Source organism: Eumetopias jubatus, unplaced genomic scaffold, assembly GCF_037043125.1.
Source record: "Eumetopias jubatus isolate StellerSeaLion01/CBP00866 unplaced genomic scaffold, mEumJub1_p1.0 scaffold_16, whole genome shotgun sequence".
In the NCBI taxonomy this organism is placed as follows: Eukaryota; Metazoa; Chordata; class Mammalia; order Carnivora; family Otariidae; genus Eumetopias; species Eumetopias jubatus.
The window spans coordinates 57,540,239-57,553,949 of NW_028274822.1; the positions used below are offsets into that span (position 1 = coordinate 57,540,239).

The following is a 13,711-nucleotide window of genomic DNA, read 5'->3' on the forward strand; positions in this document are numbered from 1 at the left end:
CTCCCTTCAGCCGGCCTGCGGGGCACAGCCATTCAGTCGCGGAGCAAGAGCCCCGCGCAGAGCCGGCGCGGGCTCAGCCATCGGCGCACCGCCGCCCCCGGGGCTGGGCTCGCGGCTGGGGGCGCAGAGGCGGCGGGCAGGACGCGCGCGGCCAGCGCCACGGCCACGGCCGGCGCCGGCGGCTCGAGTCCCGAGCAGGGGAAGGAGAGCGGCGGCGGGTGCAGGCGCCGGAACGGAGGGCGGATTTTGGCTCCGCGGGCGCGCCCTCCGCTCCCTCTCGCAGCCGCGCCAGACGCCGAGTGGGGCAGGCGGCAGGGGAAGAGGAGCCAGGACCCTCTCCCCTGGCCTCTGGAGCTGCCGGAGTTCGGACTTCTGCAACTGTTGACACTTTGGGGCTCCGGCGGTGTTTTTGGCTGTTTACCTTTCTCTTCTGGCTGCCTGAAAACCCAAGCTCCCGTCCGCCCTCCGCCCTCGCGCGCCCACCCAGCGCCGCCTGGGAGCGGCCCGGCGCGCACTCGGCAACATGAGGAGACTTGGGACATGCCTGGCGACTTTGGCCGGACTTTTGCTAACTGCGGCAGGGGATACGTTTTCAGGTAGGTGGGACCGTTTGTGCCGCCGCCGGGGATGCGAGGGCCGAAGCGGGGGCCCGGGACGCCGGCAGCTCCCCGGCCTGGAGAGCCCGAGGCGGGCAGCGGGTCCGGGGCGGGGGCGCGGCGGGCCCGGCACAGCTGCTGTCCGTTAGCCGGCGCTGGGCAAGGGGCAGGCGGGGAGGGCGGGCACCGGCAACTCGGGCGGCAGGAGCGGTCGAGCCCCGAGCACTAGCCTCAAAGCCCGGACCCTCGTCTCGCCACCGCCCCCCGCGGCCTGGCCTCGTGCTTGGGGCGGACCGCTGCCACTCCGAGTCCCCGGCCGGCTCCTGGAGGAACAGCAGAAAACTTTGCTTGAAGTTCGGCGCGGCAGCCGGGGGCCGCCGGGCGTGGGCGCTGCGCGATCCCTACGACCCGGAGCAGCGGCCAGGCCGGGTCGCCGGTTCCTGGCTGCGCTCGCGGCGATCGTCCAGACCCGGCAGCCCCTACGGTGGTGGCGTTCGTCCGGCGCCCTGCCCTTCCTGCCGCCGGCCCCAGCCCCTCGCGGCCGGTGACCCCGGCTTATTGAGACGGTCGCGCGGCGGCTCGAGAGAGCCTGGGCGGGCGTTTCTCATCGGTCCCAGCGTGAGGACCCGGCAGCCCAGGAGGGAGCGTCCAGGCTCCCAGGCCCCGGACCAACGCGGCCTTGCGTTCTCCGGGCCCCACCTACCCGCCCTCGGTCCCCAGCGGAGCGCTGCGGCCAGTGGCAACTTGTTAACCCAGCCCCGCCGCCCGGGGTCCCAGGTGGGAAGGAGAGGGACTGTGCGTGCAAGTGTGTGTGTGTGTGTGTGCACCCGCGCGCGCGTGTTTGCTAACGCGCGCGGGGGCGTGCCGAGCCGGGAGAAGCCCATGCGGAGAGGACCTGTAGACCCCAGGCGTGGGGGTCAGGCGTGGGCCCAATGCCGCACAGTGTTACAGGGCTTACCTCTAAATTGTCATCAGTATCTGGAGCACACATGTGGGCGCACGGCAGACGCGTGCACATTTGCACACTTTTTCATATATATTAGTTTCATTAAGGTCCACGTATAATGGTGGACCTGGGCTTCTTGTTTTTAATATAATAAAACCCCCACTATTCGGCCATAAACTTTGGTTGCAAAACAGGTTTCTATGTTTATTAGGGAGGAATGAGTAAGTTGGACCTTTAAAATTTTGTTTTGGGGAAGGGTTTTTTCACTGACGGTAAAATGTATATTCTAAACATTGGAGATGTTTGGCTGTCTGATCTCTGGAAACATAAATTTTTACTTTCTTGGAGTCCTCGGTACACATAGATAGGCACAGATGCCTGTGTCCTGTGTGTTGTTGAGCTCCAGGACCCTTGACCACAGTTGGCCGCAAAGATGAAAATGAGATTGTGGTTGGCAGTTTGCTCTGTACTGTGAAATGCAAACTGTCAACTTCAATAAAGAAATACCCTTTCCCTAAGTGTAATATTTCCTTAACTGGTAATTGCACGTGCTCCAGAGGACTTAAAACGATACACTGCTGTCTGATATAAAATTGATGCAAATTTTGACCTCCATTTTTTCTTATTAGCAAATTATGGAGTCAACTCATCAGTTTTAGAGCCTTGTAACTCGTTAATGTTAGAAGCCAAATATGAGGGCCTTAGTGATGGTCTTCTCTGTATTAAGATTCATAACTCTCTGGCAGAGATTTGTTTAAAGTTAAGCCTGTCAAGTAGCGTTTGGGTGGATTTTTAAGTTGTGTGCAAGGGGATGGAAACAAGTATTTATGTAGCTTATTTAAAGCATCAGTCCTTTTATCGTTAAAAAAGAGTTCAGCATTAGGTAGTACTGACCTGTGTCCTTGTGAAGGCTGATTTAAAATGTCAAACCCTAAGAGACTTTTACTAAAATTTAGCCATATTTTTTTTTCTTTCAGAGGAAATACATCATCCTATTTGTTATACCATTAACTGGGGTGTGCTTTCTGAGTTATCCTAGTATGTTAGTGGGCAAAGAGGGAATGAAGCGCGGTATCCAAGAGATTATGTTGAAATGTTGAAATTGTAAATATTTGAAGTTGGCAAATTTTGTGTATGCAACGATCAGATATGTTGTGCATTATGTTTTTTCTCTCCACTTTACATTTAGATAGTGTAGGTGTGGGGCTCCTAATGCTTTGGAAAAGTCAGTTTCTCTGTGTATGTTGGGAAAGTTATGAGTGACATTGATACTTATTTCTTTTTAGGATTCTTCTGGAATGTTATAATAATTGGCTGCTTTTCACCTGACACACCTGCTGTGATAATCAATTTAGGGATAGAGGAGATAGATTGTAAGCTCCTTGAAGGCTAGGTCAATACTTTTTTCCTTCTTGGTTCCCCATAAAACATTTAGCATGAAGTCTTAGGTCTAACAGGCAAGCACAGTTTGTTGAATAAAATGTTGATGTGAATGCTGGTCATTTGCAAGTATTCACACTGTACATGAATTAAACTGACACAGAAGGGAGGGAGAGGGATGATTGTAGGAAGTTAGACTTGGCTGGCATTTCCCTGACTTTGAAATGAACATTTTTCACAAGGGGTTCTCCTTAGGCTACACAATGGCCCAAATCATGAGATTTTATGTGATCAGTGTGGTTTTTTTTGTGCGACTGAGATTTATACACATGGGACTTTGCTCTTCCCCTTCTGCAGTGCTCTCAATCTCCTGTCCTCTTTGGGAAGGGTTTGGAATTTATATGGTTATTAATCAATAATTTCTGGAGATGGACTATAGGGAGTTTGGATTCAGAGATCAGAAATGGAGTGCTAAACTTATTGGAAGAAAAAAAGAATTCAGTTTGTGGTTCATGTGGACTATTTACTATAAACATTCCATTTTAAAAATTGTTTTCCATCTGTACAATTTCTAATTTGTTAATCTGGGAATTTCTAATGCCAGTATTCTTATTGGAGGCTCACTTTCTGCCTTCTAGGTTTTTAATGGTCATTAAAAATAACTTTTGTAAAAAGGAATGGAGTCAGACTCAAGGAAGCGAAATCATTTTACTTTTGTTTGAAATTCTCTTTTCCATGGTGAGAAGCCAAATAGCTGGCAAGTCATTCCTCTTTGACCCAAATTCTTAAAAGCTGAGTTGTAATATATATTATACAACAAAGTATTTAGTTTTACATTATAATAGATCTGATGTGTTAAGTTCTCTTAAGCAAACTTTGGTTTGCAGAGATAGAAATACAAACAGGTTTGGCCCTTTGTTTCTTCCACAGTATTTGGAATAAATTAAACCTTAACACAACCTTGTGAATTTGGGATTCTTGTGGAAAAAATTTATTTAAAAAATACTTTTAAGGATATTTGTGGGAAAACAGGCAACATTGGAACGAAGTCTATAGTTTAGTTAGTAGTACAGTACCAGTGTTTAATTTCTTAATTTTGGAAATTCTACGAGGATTATGTCAGATGTAAATGTTAGGGGAAGGTGGGTAAAGCTTGAAATCTATATATTTTTTGCAACTTTTCTGTTAAGTCTAAATTACTTTAAAATACAAAATATTAAAGTACCCTTTACAAAAAGTGGGAATAGATTTATTTAGCAATGTGATTTATTTTTCTTTTTCAGGTAACAATAGTTATGACATTTTACAATTTTACAGTGCTTTAACTAGATTGATAATTCATATGATGAAAATACTTCAAATTTAAATCAGTGAGCATGAAAGAAATATGCCAAGAAATTACTATAACATTTTTAGTGTTATGTGTATGTAGGGAAGTATTTATTGCTTGAGTGTAATAAATTGTTCTGATCTGGAAAATTACAGGTTTTAGTCTCTCAAGTTTCCAAAGGGTTTTTATGCAGTTTTTTTGGGAGTGAAGTTACTTACATATTGTGATATATGGGTAAGTGTGTATATAACTTGAGTAATTCTAAAAGAACTTTCCTTAATAAACAAGTAATCTGATTTATGCCTTCAGATTAAATAAACCATGTATGAAAGAAGCATAGCCTTTAGTTTTGGCAAAGGTTGGTTTTAAAATTTAAGTATTTTCTGTTTCACTTATATAGAAGTTATTTGAATTTTTCCATGATAGTTCTGTAACAATTATAGTACATTCTAGGAACTGATAGGTTTTATGTGTCTGTTTGGTAGAGAAACTGCTTTGAATTGAGTATGGCTTCCTTTCAGTTTTTGTTTCAGGATTTATTAAGGTTTCTAGAATGAGCATGTATCAATTAAATATCGCAAGACGTGGTTTTCAGCTAGGGGTCAGGCATGATAATATGTAGTTACGTATTTTTCTTGGCAGTATAACATTTTTCTGAAGGGTGGTGTCTACCACACCATGCTCTTTAGTTTCATTCTGAGATTCTTCTCTTTGAAAACCAACTTTCCCACAAACTTTCTTAAGTTTCATATCTCAGTTATTATCTTTATGAATATAACACATTAATAAGTTTATTTTGTAAGTGGGAAAGGGTTAATGACTAATGTGTTTCAGATACGCTAGTGAAACATTTAAAAAAATGCAAAATCATATAAACCTCCCATCCTAAGAGGATGCAGCTTCTCAGGTTCCCAAAATACTTCTAAAATACTGCTGTGGTTGCAGTTTAGTCCTCAGGAAGGCTGAGCTTACTCTGTAGCTCTGAAAAACTCAACAGAGGAAAATAAGTAGGGCTGGTGTTGGGTGGGGAGCAGGAAAGCTTTAGTCACCAACCTTGGGAGTGAGTCTATAGTACCTCCACCATGGAATTGAAGTGTGTGAGAGGCGAATCGAAGAAAACAGGCATGAGAAGAAAAGTGTTATGCGCTCAGGCATCCGTGATGTGAGTTCTGGAGGTCCTAGCAGAGGAGGGTCACTGCACTTATGCTCTCTCTGCTCTTAAGGATGGAACCTATGGAAAAGAAAGGGGAAGTAATCAAATGAGTGACACGTGGGCACATAGGTCATGCTGACATCTTGCACCTTAGTGGCTTTAGGTGGCCTTGGGGAGGGCCTGGGGGTATTGAGCCCCTGTTGATAGCAAGCTGTGTTCACACTTGTGCTTCTTAAAATTTAGTGTGCCCAAGGATCCCCTGGAGTGGCCCTTCCCTCTGTTGATTTCTGGGGCAGAGCTGTGGTGATTCTGGAGTGTAAGGTTCATGGAGGGTCTCACAGCATCCCCAGGGAATCCTGGTTTGTGGCCACAGTTTGAGAAATGTTGATCTAAAAAAGTAGTTCTGAAAGTGTTGTCCTTGGACCAGCGGCATGAGCATCACTTGCCCCCCCCCTCCCCTGACCCCGACTTACTGAATCTGAAACTGGAGGAGGGGTGAGGGGGGACGGGCCGCTGTCTGTGTTGGAACAGGCCTTGAGGGCATTCTGATGCTCCAAGAACTATTTTTCCGAAAGAACTGGGATCCTCATCCTGCATGATCAGCCTCCCTTGATAAGAGTTGAAAGAGAACCAGGGGTGAAAATAGACTTCACATTCATGCACTTATTAGCCTCCCTCCTGATGAACACAGCCAAAATTATGAACAGGCTGATGTGCCTGCGCTACAACTCTCAGCGTGTTAGGTGAAACCGCCAGTGTGACATTTCAAATAATAGTCTTATCTGGGGAAGATATTGGATCCAGCCAGTTGTAAAACTTAAATAGAAAAAGTTTCCTGTAATTTTACTTACCACAACATAAAGTTTTAATTAAATTTTGCAGTAATGATTAGCCTTTGGAAATTTCTATGGGTGGGTATTGTGTATAGAAGATACTTGTTTTGTTGTAATAAGTGCATAGCCCAGTGTGCCTACAGAATAATTCCTTTAGGTAAAGTAAATATCGAGCACTTACTGTTTGTAAAGGCCCTTTATAGGGGAGCATTGAGGTGGTAGTGGGCCAAGGTAAGAAAGACAAAGTTACGATGCTTTGTCCATTTATTAAAAGTTTCAAAATCCACTGACAAAGAAACAAGGACTTTGTTAGGGGAGAAGTGGAAATTAATGTGCCAGAAATTTGGCATTTTAATGTGGAAATGTGAAACTTTGCCTTTGGAAATGAACTCAACTTCCTGATGGAAAATAAAAGGTTTTCATTATTCATCTCTTTAGCGTACTGTTGGTGCATATCCTAAAAGAGAGCCTTGTATTTCTGTTATCCAAAAAAGAGAGTCATTGCCACCTCTGTCATGTAACACCCCGGGTAAACAAAAGCGATTGTGAGGTTTTGAACAGATTTATCCTGAAAACATTGTCACCAGCCTTTCAGAGAATCAAGTTACAGAGTGTTTTCCACCAGGCTGACTGGCCTCCTCCCTGCTCCTCCTGCTGTGATCCGCAGCTGAGCACTAGGTGTAGCTGCATCCTTAAACCCACCTGTCTGAGCCAGGGGAGGCCCAGCCTTACCCACCGAAGGCTTCCGGCACTCACAGCCAAAGCGAGGCATGCTGTCCCGTGCACCTTCATCTGCCTGTCCACGTGACTGACTCTTCTCTGTAAAATGAAACTCTTTAGTGGAAGTTGTAGTTCTCATAGTCATCATTTTTCGTTGGTTGTAGTTCAGCACTGACCCAAAGACAACTTTAAGTTTCTCGTTTTCCTTCTTTTTGTCTCTGTTGCTGCTATTCTATATATAGCAGTGGAGCTAGAAGAAGTAGTATATATCTGCCAACTAAGTAAGAGTTCATGTTAACCTTTGGGCCCTTCTCCATCAGGCCTTTTGGCAAGAGGCCAGAAAAGACTGGAATGGAGAGCCACAGGCAGGTGTGTGACGGCTTGTATACTGTGCTTACATCTGCAAGAGATGACTTCTGTGGCATTGTCAGTTTAGGTATATCATTCAGGAAGTCATTACAATTAGCATTGGAAATCTGATGCCATTAATTTTCCTGCTTAAAACAGAGAAGACGAATGTGTCATTAAAAGCTTTTTATCTGAGACCCACGTGTTGGAAGCAAGGGGAGGGAGAGGACCTGATGGAGGGCAGTGTCACTCACTTTATATCTGGGCTTGATGGGGAGGGCTGTGACCTGGAAGTCACAGAGGGCAGTCACTGCAGCATGTGAGGGAGAGGATGCATAAGAGCAGACTTTTCAGGCACTTGTCAAAACAGATGTGTTTTTAGAATCTCCCTTGGAGGGAGAGGCCACCGTTTAACAGACTGATTTATTTCAGAATACAACAGTCTAAGCAGAAGCAAAGCATTTACTTTTTATGGGCTGCAAAGCATAAAAGCTTATAGAGCATCAGTTTGTTTTCAGATGGGTGAATATTCATTTTGATCTCGTTCCTATTCAGTATGCAGAAAGCAGATTTATTGCATACAAGGGGAAGAATGTGTTTTAGTTTGCGTTACTGTGGAAGTCAGAGGCCCCATTCCCTCTCCCCAGCTTTCAGCTGTGGAATCCACGGCAGGTTCACAGGTAGGCTTCTGACAGCAGGAGGCAGGGAATTGGACCACACCTTGTTTGCAGTCTGTGTTTGATGGATCCTGTTTGATCTCTCTTCTCAGTTGGAGTATTTTGAGGTACTTTAAATCATGTCCCAACCACATGCTTGAAATGAACTCATTCTATACTCTCTGGACGCAAAAGTATAAAGTGGCCTAAAGCATTACTTGATGGGGTGCCTGGGTGGTTCAGTTTGTTAAGCTCCCAACTCTTGATTTAGGCTCAGGTCGTGATCTCAGGGCTATGAAATCCAGCCCTGCATTGGCTTCCATGAGAGGGGAGAAAGGGGAACCCTCTTACACTGTTGGTGGGAATGCAAACTGGTGCAGCCACTCAGGGAAACAGTATGGAGGTTCCTCACAAAGTTAAAAATAGAGCTACCCTATGACCCAGCAATTACACTACTAGGTATTTATTCAAAGGATACATAGTGATTTGAAGGGGCACATGCACCCCAGTGTTCACAATAGCCAAAATATGGAAAGAGCCCAGGTTTCCATTGGTGAATGAATGGCTAAAGATACACACAACACACACATACACACACACACACACACACACACACACAAATGGAGTATTAGCCATCAAAAAGAATGAAATCTTGCCATTTGTCATGACATGGATGGGACTAGAGGGTATTATGCTAAGTGAAATAAATCAGAGAAAGACAAATACCATATGATCTCACTCATATTTGGAATTTAAGGAACAAAACTGATGAACATAGGGGAAGGGGAGGAAAAAATATGACAAAAACAGAAAGAGGCCAACCATAAGAGACTCTTAACTCTAGGGAAAAAACTGAGGGTTGCTGGAGGGGAGGCGGGTAGGGGCATGGGGTAACTGGGTGATGGACATTAAGGAGGGCACTTAATGAAATGAGCACTGGGTGTTATATGCAACTGATGAAATTCTACCCCTGAAACTAATATGTTAACTAGCTTGAATTTAAATAATAAATAATTGAAAGTGTTTTGACATTGAAATAAATGATTCAATAAGGAGGAAAAAGAAAGGTTCTCTCCCTCTCTCCTTCCCTTCGCCTCCTCCCTCTCTTAAAAAAATAAGTACTGATGATATATAATATAAAAATCAAGGGCGCCTGGGTGGCTCAGTTGGTTAAGTGACTGCCTTCGGCTCAGGTCATGATCCTGGAGTCCTGGGATCGAGTCCCACATCGGGCTCCCTGCTGAGCAGGGAGTCTGCTTCTCCCTCTGAACCTCTTCCCTCTCATGCTATCTCTCATTCTCTCTCTCTCTCTCAAATCTCTCTCTCAAATAAAATCTTTAAAAAAAATCAAATCACTGGGCAATGTATAGTGTGTATTAATTACTTAATATATTTGTTGAATGAATGCAGAAGTGAAGTTCCCTTGGGGAGGAAAAATATCAAAGTACTTATGCTTACTGCTTTTTTTTTTTTCTATCAAGTTTGACTTCTTAAAGTATCTGGAGTAATGTTAATAATAGGCCTAGGCTGTAGGTTTTGTGCTTGGTACCCTTAGCAACTTAGCACGTAGATATTTCGTTGCTAAATTTAAAGGAAAAAGCATTACCTTTTGTTACTTAAACATATCAAAGTAAGCCCGTGATTTTATCATGTATAATAGAAATGTATTAATCAGTTATGTTCTAAAGCAGAATTTTGCTAAAAATGGAATTTATCATGTGGTAGGTTTATCATGATTCTAGGGGGATTTGATTTTAGTCACTGATAAATTAAAAGAACTATGGCATCACCTGTAAGAAGTTTCCCTAACAGGGAGTAATATATATTATCTCTGTTGGGTTTATTTCTGATTCAGAATGAAATTAATTATACCTACACAGAGCTCTCACATGAACGTCTGGCTCATCTTTAGTAGAGCTAGCACACTCTAGTGCCTTTTTCATTCAGTATGGTATACAGTCAAGTGATGAAACTTCATAAAAGGAGGTCACTTTGAGAACAGTCTCATAAACTGTGTTCTCTACTTCTTTGACTCTTGAAATCTAGACCACTGAATAGGGTGTGGAATCTCCATGGTTATCCACAGGCATTATGTCCTGTGTCTATGTGATGGGGGTTGTTGTCCTATTTCTCTTGTCAGTTAACATGTGCATCCCATTTGCATGCTTTTTTTAGGGAGCCCCCACTCTCTTTTCTTCCAGTGCTGCTGGGTGGGCTGGGAGCCACTGTGCAAGCTTATTGAGAGTCCTATGTTGCTGACCCTCGGAAGGTGGGGGGGGAGTTTGCCCAGTCACAGAGGACTTGGACAGCTGGAGGATGTTAAGGCTCTGACGTCAACTCTGGGTTCCCAGGGGTTTGGAAAGAAGGACAGAGGCCCCCCGGGCAGATCAGGTGTTCCTGATTTTGCAACAAGACTTCTGAATAGCCTCCTGGCCTTGGGTATGTTATTTAATTTCTCTGAACCTGAGTTTTCTTTTCTGCAAAAGTACCTTGCAAGATTATTATAAAGACTAACCAATGCCATGACATTAAGAGGTCTCTTGAGGTGACAGGGTTGTGTCTGTTCGGTCATGAGGAAAAGAGGGGATTGCCAGTTCTGTGGCCAATGTGAACCCACTGTTCTTGTAAGTCAGAAAGAGTCAGTGTTGACAGTTTCACATGGTTCAAGCTAATAGATTCCCTTTCTGGATCCAAGGCATTGATAGTTGTGGTGCCTGGAGGCTGTAGAAGTGATATTTTTGTTGATGTGGTTGTACACACACACACACACACACACACACGTTATAAATACATGGCCAATGTTTTAAAAGAAAAATAAACCTGAAAATGGCAAAATGATCCCCTCAGAATTGGCACCATGGAAAGCCAGCACTACTGAGTAGCATGGAAGGTGGTGTTATCCTGGTATATTAAAGTCATGTGAGGCTCCAGGCCTCACATTCCTGGCCCCATAGACCCACTGGGTCCGAATCTCTGGAAGGGGCTGCAGAAACTGGTCAGGAAACATCCAGATAATCTCAATGCTTGTAAAAGTTGAAAGACTGTTAGTAAGAAAGTCTCTGTGGCTCAGAGACCAGGCCCTTTGGAGAACTTATCACATCTTCTCTGATTAGTGTTAAGAAAGCATCCAAAGATCATCACATGGATTTTTAGACCAAATTATTAACTGACCAAAGAGTATTTCTTTTATGAAGCAGAGGCTTTCTTCTGTCAGAAGAGAGAGTGAATTATGAAACAAGGCAGTTTATAGAAACTTGGCTGTTTTGTAACCATCTTTTAACTTGGTGACCTCTAGTGATAGTGCTATCAGTCTGGAATTTTTAGGATATGATAAAAGAATAAAGACATTTCAGGGTAATCAGAACATGATGACTTTAGATCTTCAAATTTGCAGCTCTGAGCCGCATTTTGAGATGACTCATTCATAGAAGAGGATGAGACAAGATGGCATTGGGAGTAGTATTTTCCAGTACTTATTCCTTTATCTCCTGTTCATTGAAACATGGACACTGTAGAATCATTGGTCTTCGGGGCCCCATAAGGGGGCCAAAAGCTTGGCATTTTGATTGTAGTAGTTCCTAAAAGACTCACAAACCTCAAAATGGGCATACCAGTCTGTTAAGGCACTTGAAATTTCCACCAGCTCATCATTTTGACCAAGGAAGAAAGATGCTTGTTGAAATGTCATTTCTGGGAGAGGTGGCTCATTAAGTTGTCTTAATATGACATCCTCAACTAGCTGTCACCTTGATAAGTTGACATATCCTTAGATGTCAGATTTCTTACTCATAAAAATGAAGACATTCGATTCAAGGATCTATAAGGTCTCTCCAATCACTTGAAGAGTATGAGGATTGTCATCTTAGTTCATACTAATTTGTCAGAAGCATGGTGTTAAGAGAGTGAGACCTGGATCAATGAGTTATTTTTGGTAGATGAGGATGGGATAAATGTCTAGAACATTGGGTCCAATCTAAGAGAGTGCCTGATATAGCATGAAGTTACTTGTTAAAAGGAAGTTGAAGAGATGTCTGAGTGATTTTAGGTGCTTCCCACATTTGCCAGAGGCTGCCTCTGCACAAATGAAGCTCACTCTTTTCCTCCATGCTTGAGAATGTATTTGCCATTCATAGGTGCCACCAAAGGCTATGTGGCAACTAGGCTGAAGGCTGTGATTTTCTACTTAAATTGTGGCAACAGAGATAGGCCTTATTTCAGGGGGTTGGAATGGATAGTAATAAGTGATAGCTATGCATTGAGCACTAATTATGCGTGAGGTACCATGCTGAGAGGATATGATATTTTCAAACCCGTTGCTGCACAGTAGCTAATAAAAGCTTGGCTGTGAGAATTGATGGAAGCTTTGGGAGGTGAAGCTGTCTCCATTTCTAACAAAGTCAGGTCATCTGAGTATGAGGGATGTGCACCATATATCTTACCTCCCCATACACACAGGTGCGGAGTTGCCTTTTCCTGATTTATGCTTTGATTTGATGCCATCCATCTGTATTGAGGTGTGCTGTATGCAAAAGCATTTCAGATGGAGTGTTGTGTCTGTTAGAAACATGTTGAGTGATGTTTCAATACATGATATAGAATCTTTATAATGGCCAGTTGGGGAGATTTCCTTCTGGGTCTTAGTTCCAGAACTATGGACTTAGTTTCTTCTTGTGGACAAAATGAATTGTATAACCTATCAAGTTTTCCTCTTTATGTTGACAGCCAGATTCAAATTTGTGTTCTGTCATAGTAAGAATGTTTTTGAATGGAAAACCTCAGTCAAAGCTGGCCTTCATCAAACGAGGGCGTTTGTTGGCTCTTGTAACAGAGAAGGCAGTGGGTAGGCATAGGTGGTCTCAGGGACTGAACACAGCCTTTGGGCTTCGGAGTCTTCTTCTCTAAACATCTCTCCTCTTTTTTGTGGTATATCTGAGGGGTTGTAGGCTGAAGCCTCCACCTCCAAGCCCAGTGGGAAGAGAGATCCTATCCTCCAAAGGTACACACCACTTCTGCTAGTGGGCTCGCCCTGTCAGCTCATATCACCTGCTTCCCTGTTAGCCCCCTGCTCTGCTCGACCCACCCACTGGGCCAGGCATGTGGCCTGCCTACATGGGCCACATGGAATAGGAGTGAGGAAATGGAGTTTTCTCCATGGAAAAACAGCTTCTGTGACCAGTTGAAGAGCGTGGTGACAGAAAATAAATGAGTTCCAAATCTTAACGTGAGTCAGTGTTCCAGATGCAACCTGTGTGTGTGTGCATTTCTTTTACTTCCTAGTGACACCACAGAACACATTCAAAGCTCATTAAAAGCGAAGAACACAGGAGTAGGAAGACGGTAGGGAGGTTATCATAGTCTACTAGAATACTTCTCCCACTTATTTTTTAAAGCATCAGAATATTTTCATTAAGTAAAATTTTACATAGGTGATAAAGCATAAAAGTCTTTGGGTTAAACAAAATTTTATGTGGGAAGATTAAAACAAAAGACTCTCCAAATTCGAAAACAAGGTATAATGGTTAGATTTTGCTGTATAAGAAAGCTTCCCAAATCTTGGTGGCTTAAAATAACAACTATTTTCTATTTTTCATGTTTTATTGGGGGGGGGTGTCTGTTGATCTAAACTGGGATTGGCATACTTTATGTATATGTCTTTACCTAGCTGATCTTGGCTGGGCTGTCTTGATATTTTGGGGTTGATCGGCCATAGGCTGCTGTAGGAGAGCCTTGCTGGGACAGCTGCTCTCTT

General features: G+C 43.8%; 1 protein-coding gene across 1 annotated transcript in view; it reads left to right on the forward strand.

Moving 5' to 3' along the window:
* Positions 1-232: 232 nt before the first annotated feature.
* PTPRM (protein tyrosine phosphatase receptor type M) overlaps positions 233-13,711 on the forward strand; it is an 824,025-nt gene continuing 810,546 nt past the window's right edge. The window contains exon 1 of the mRNA XM_028123955.2: positions 233-596. Within this exon, the coding sequence (XP_027979756.1) occupies positions 524-596 (73 nt within the window). The 5' untranslated portion in view covers positions 233-523. The remainder of the gene's footprint in view (positions 597-13,711) is intronic.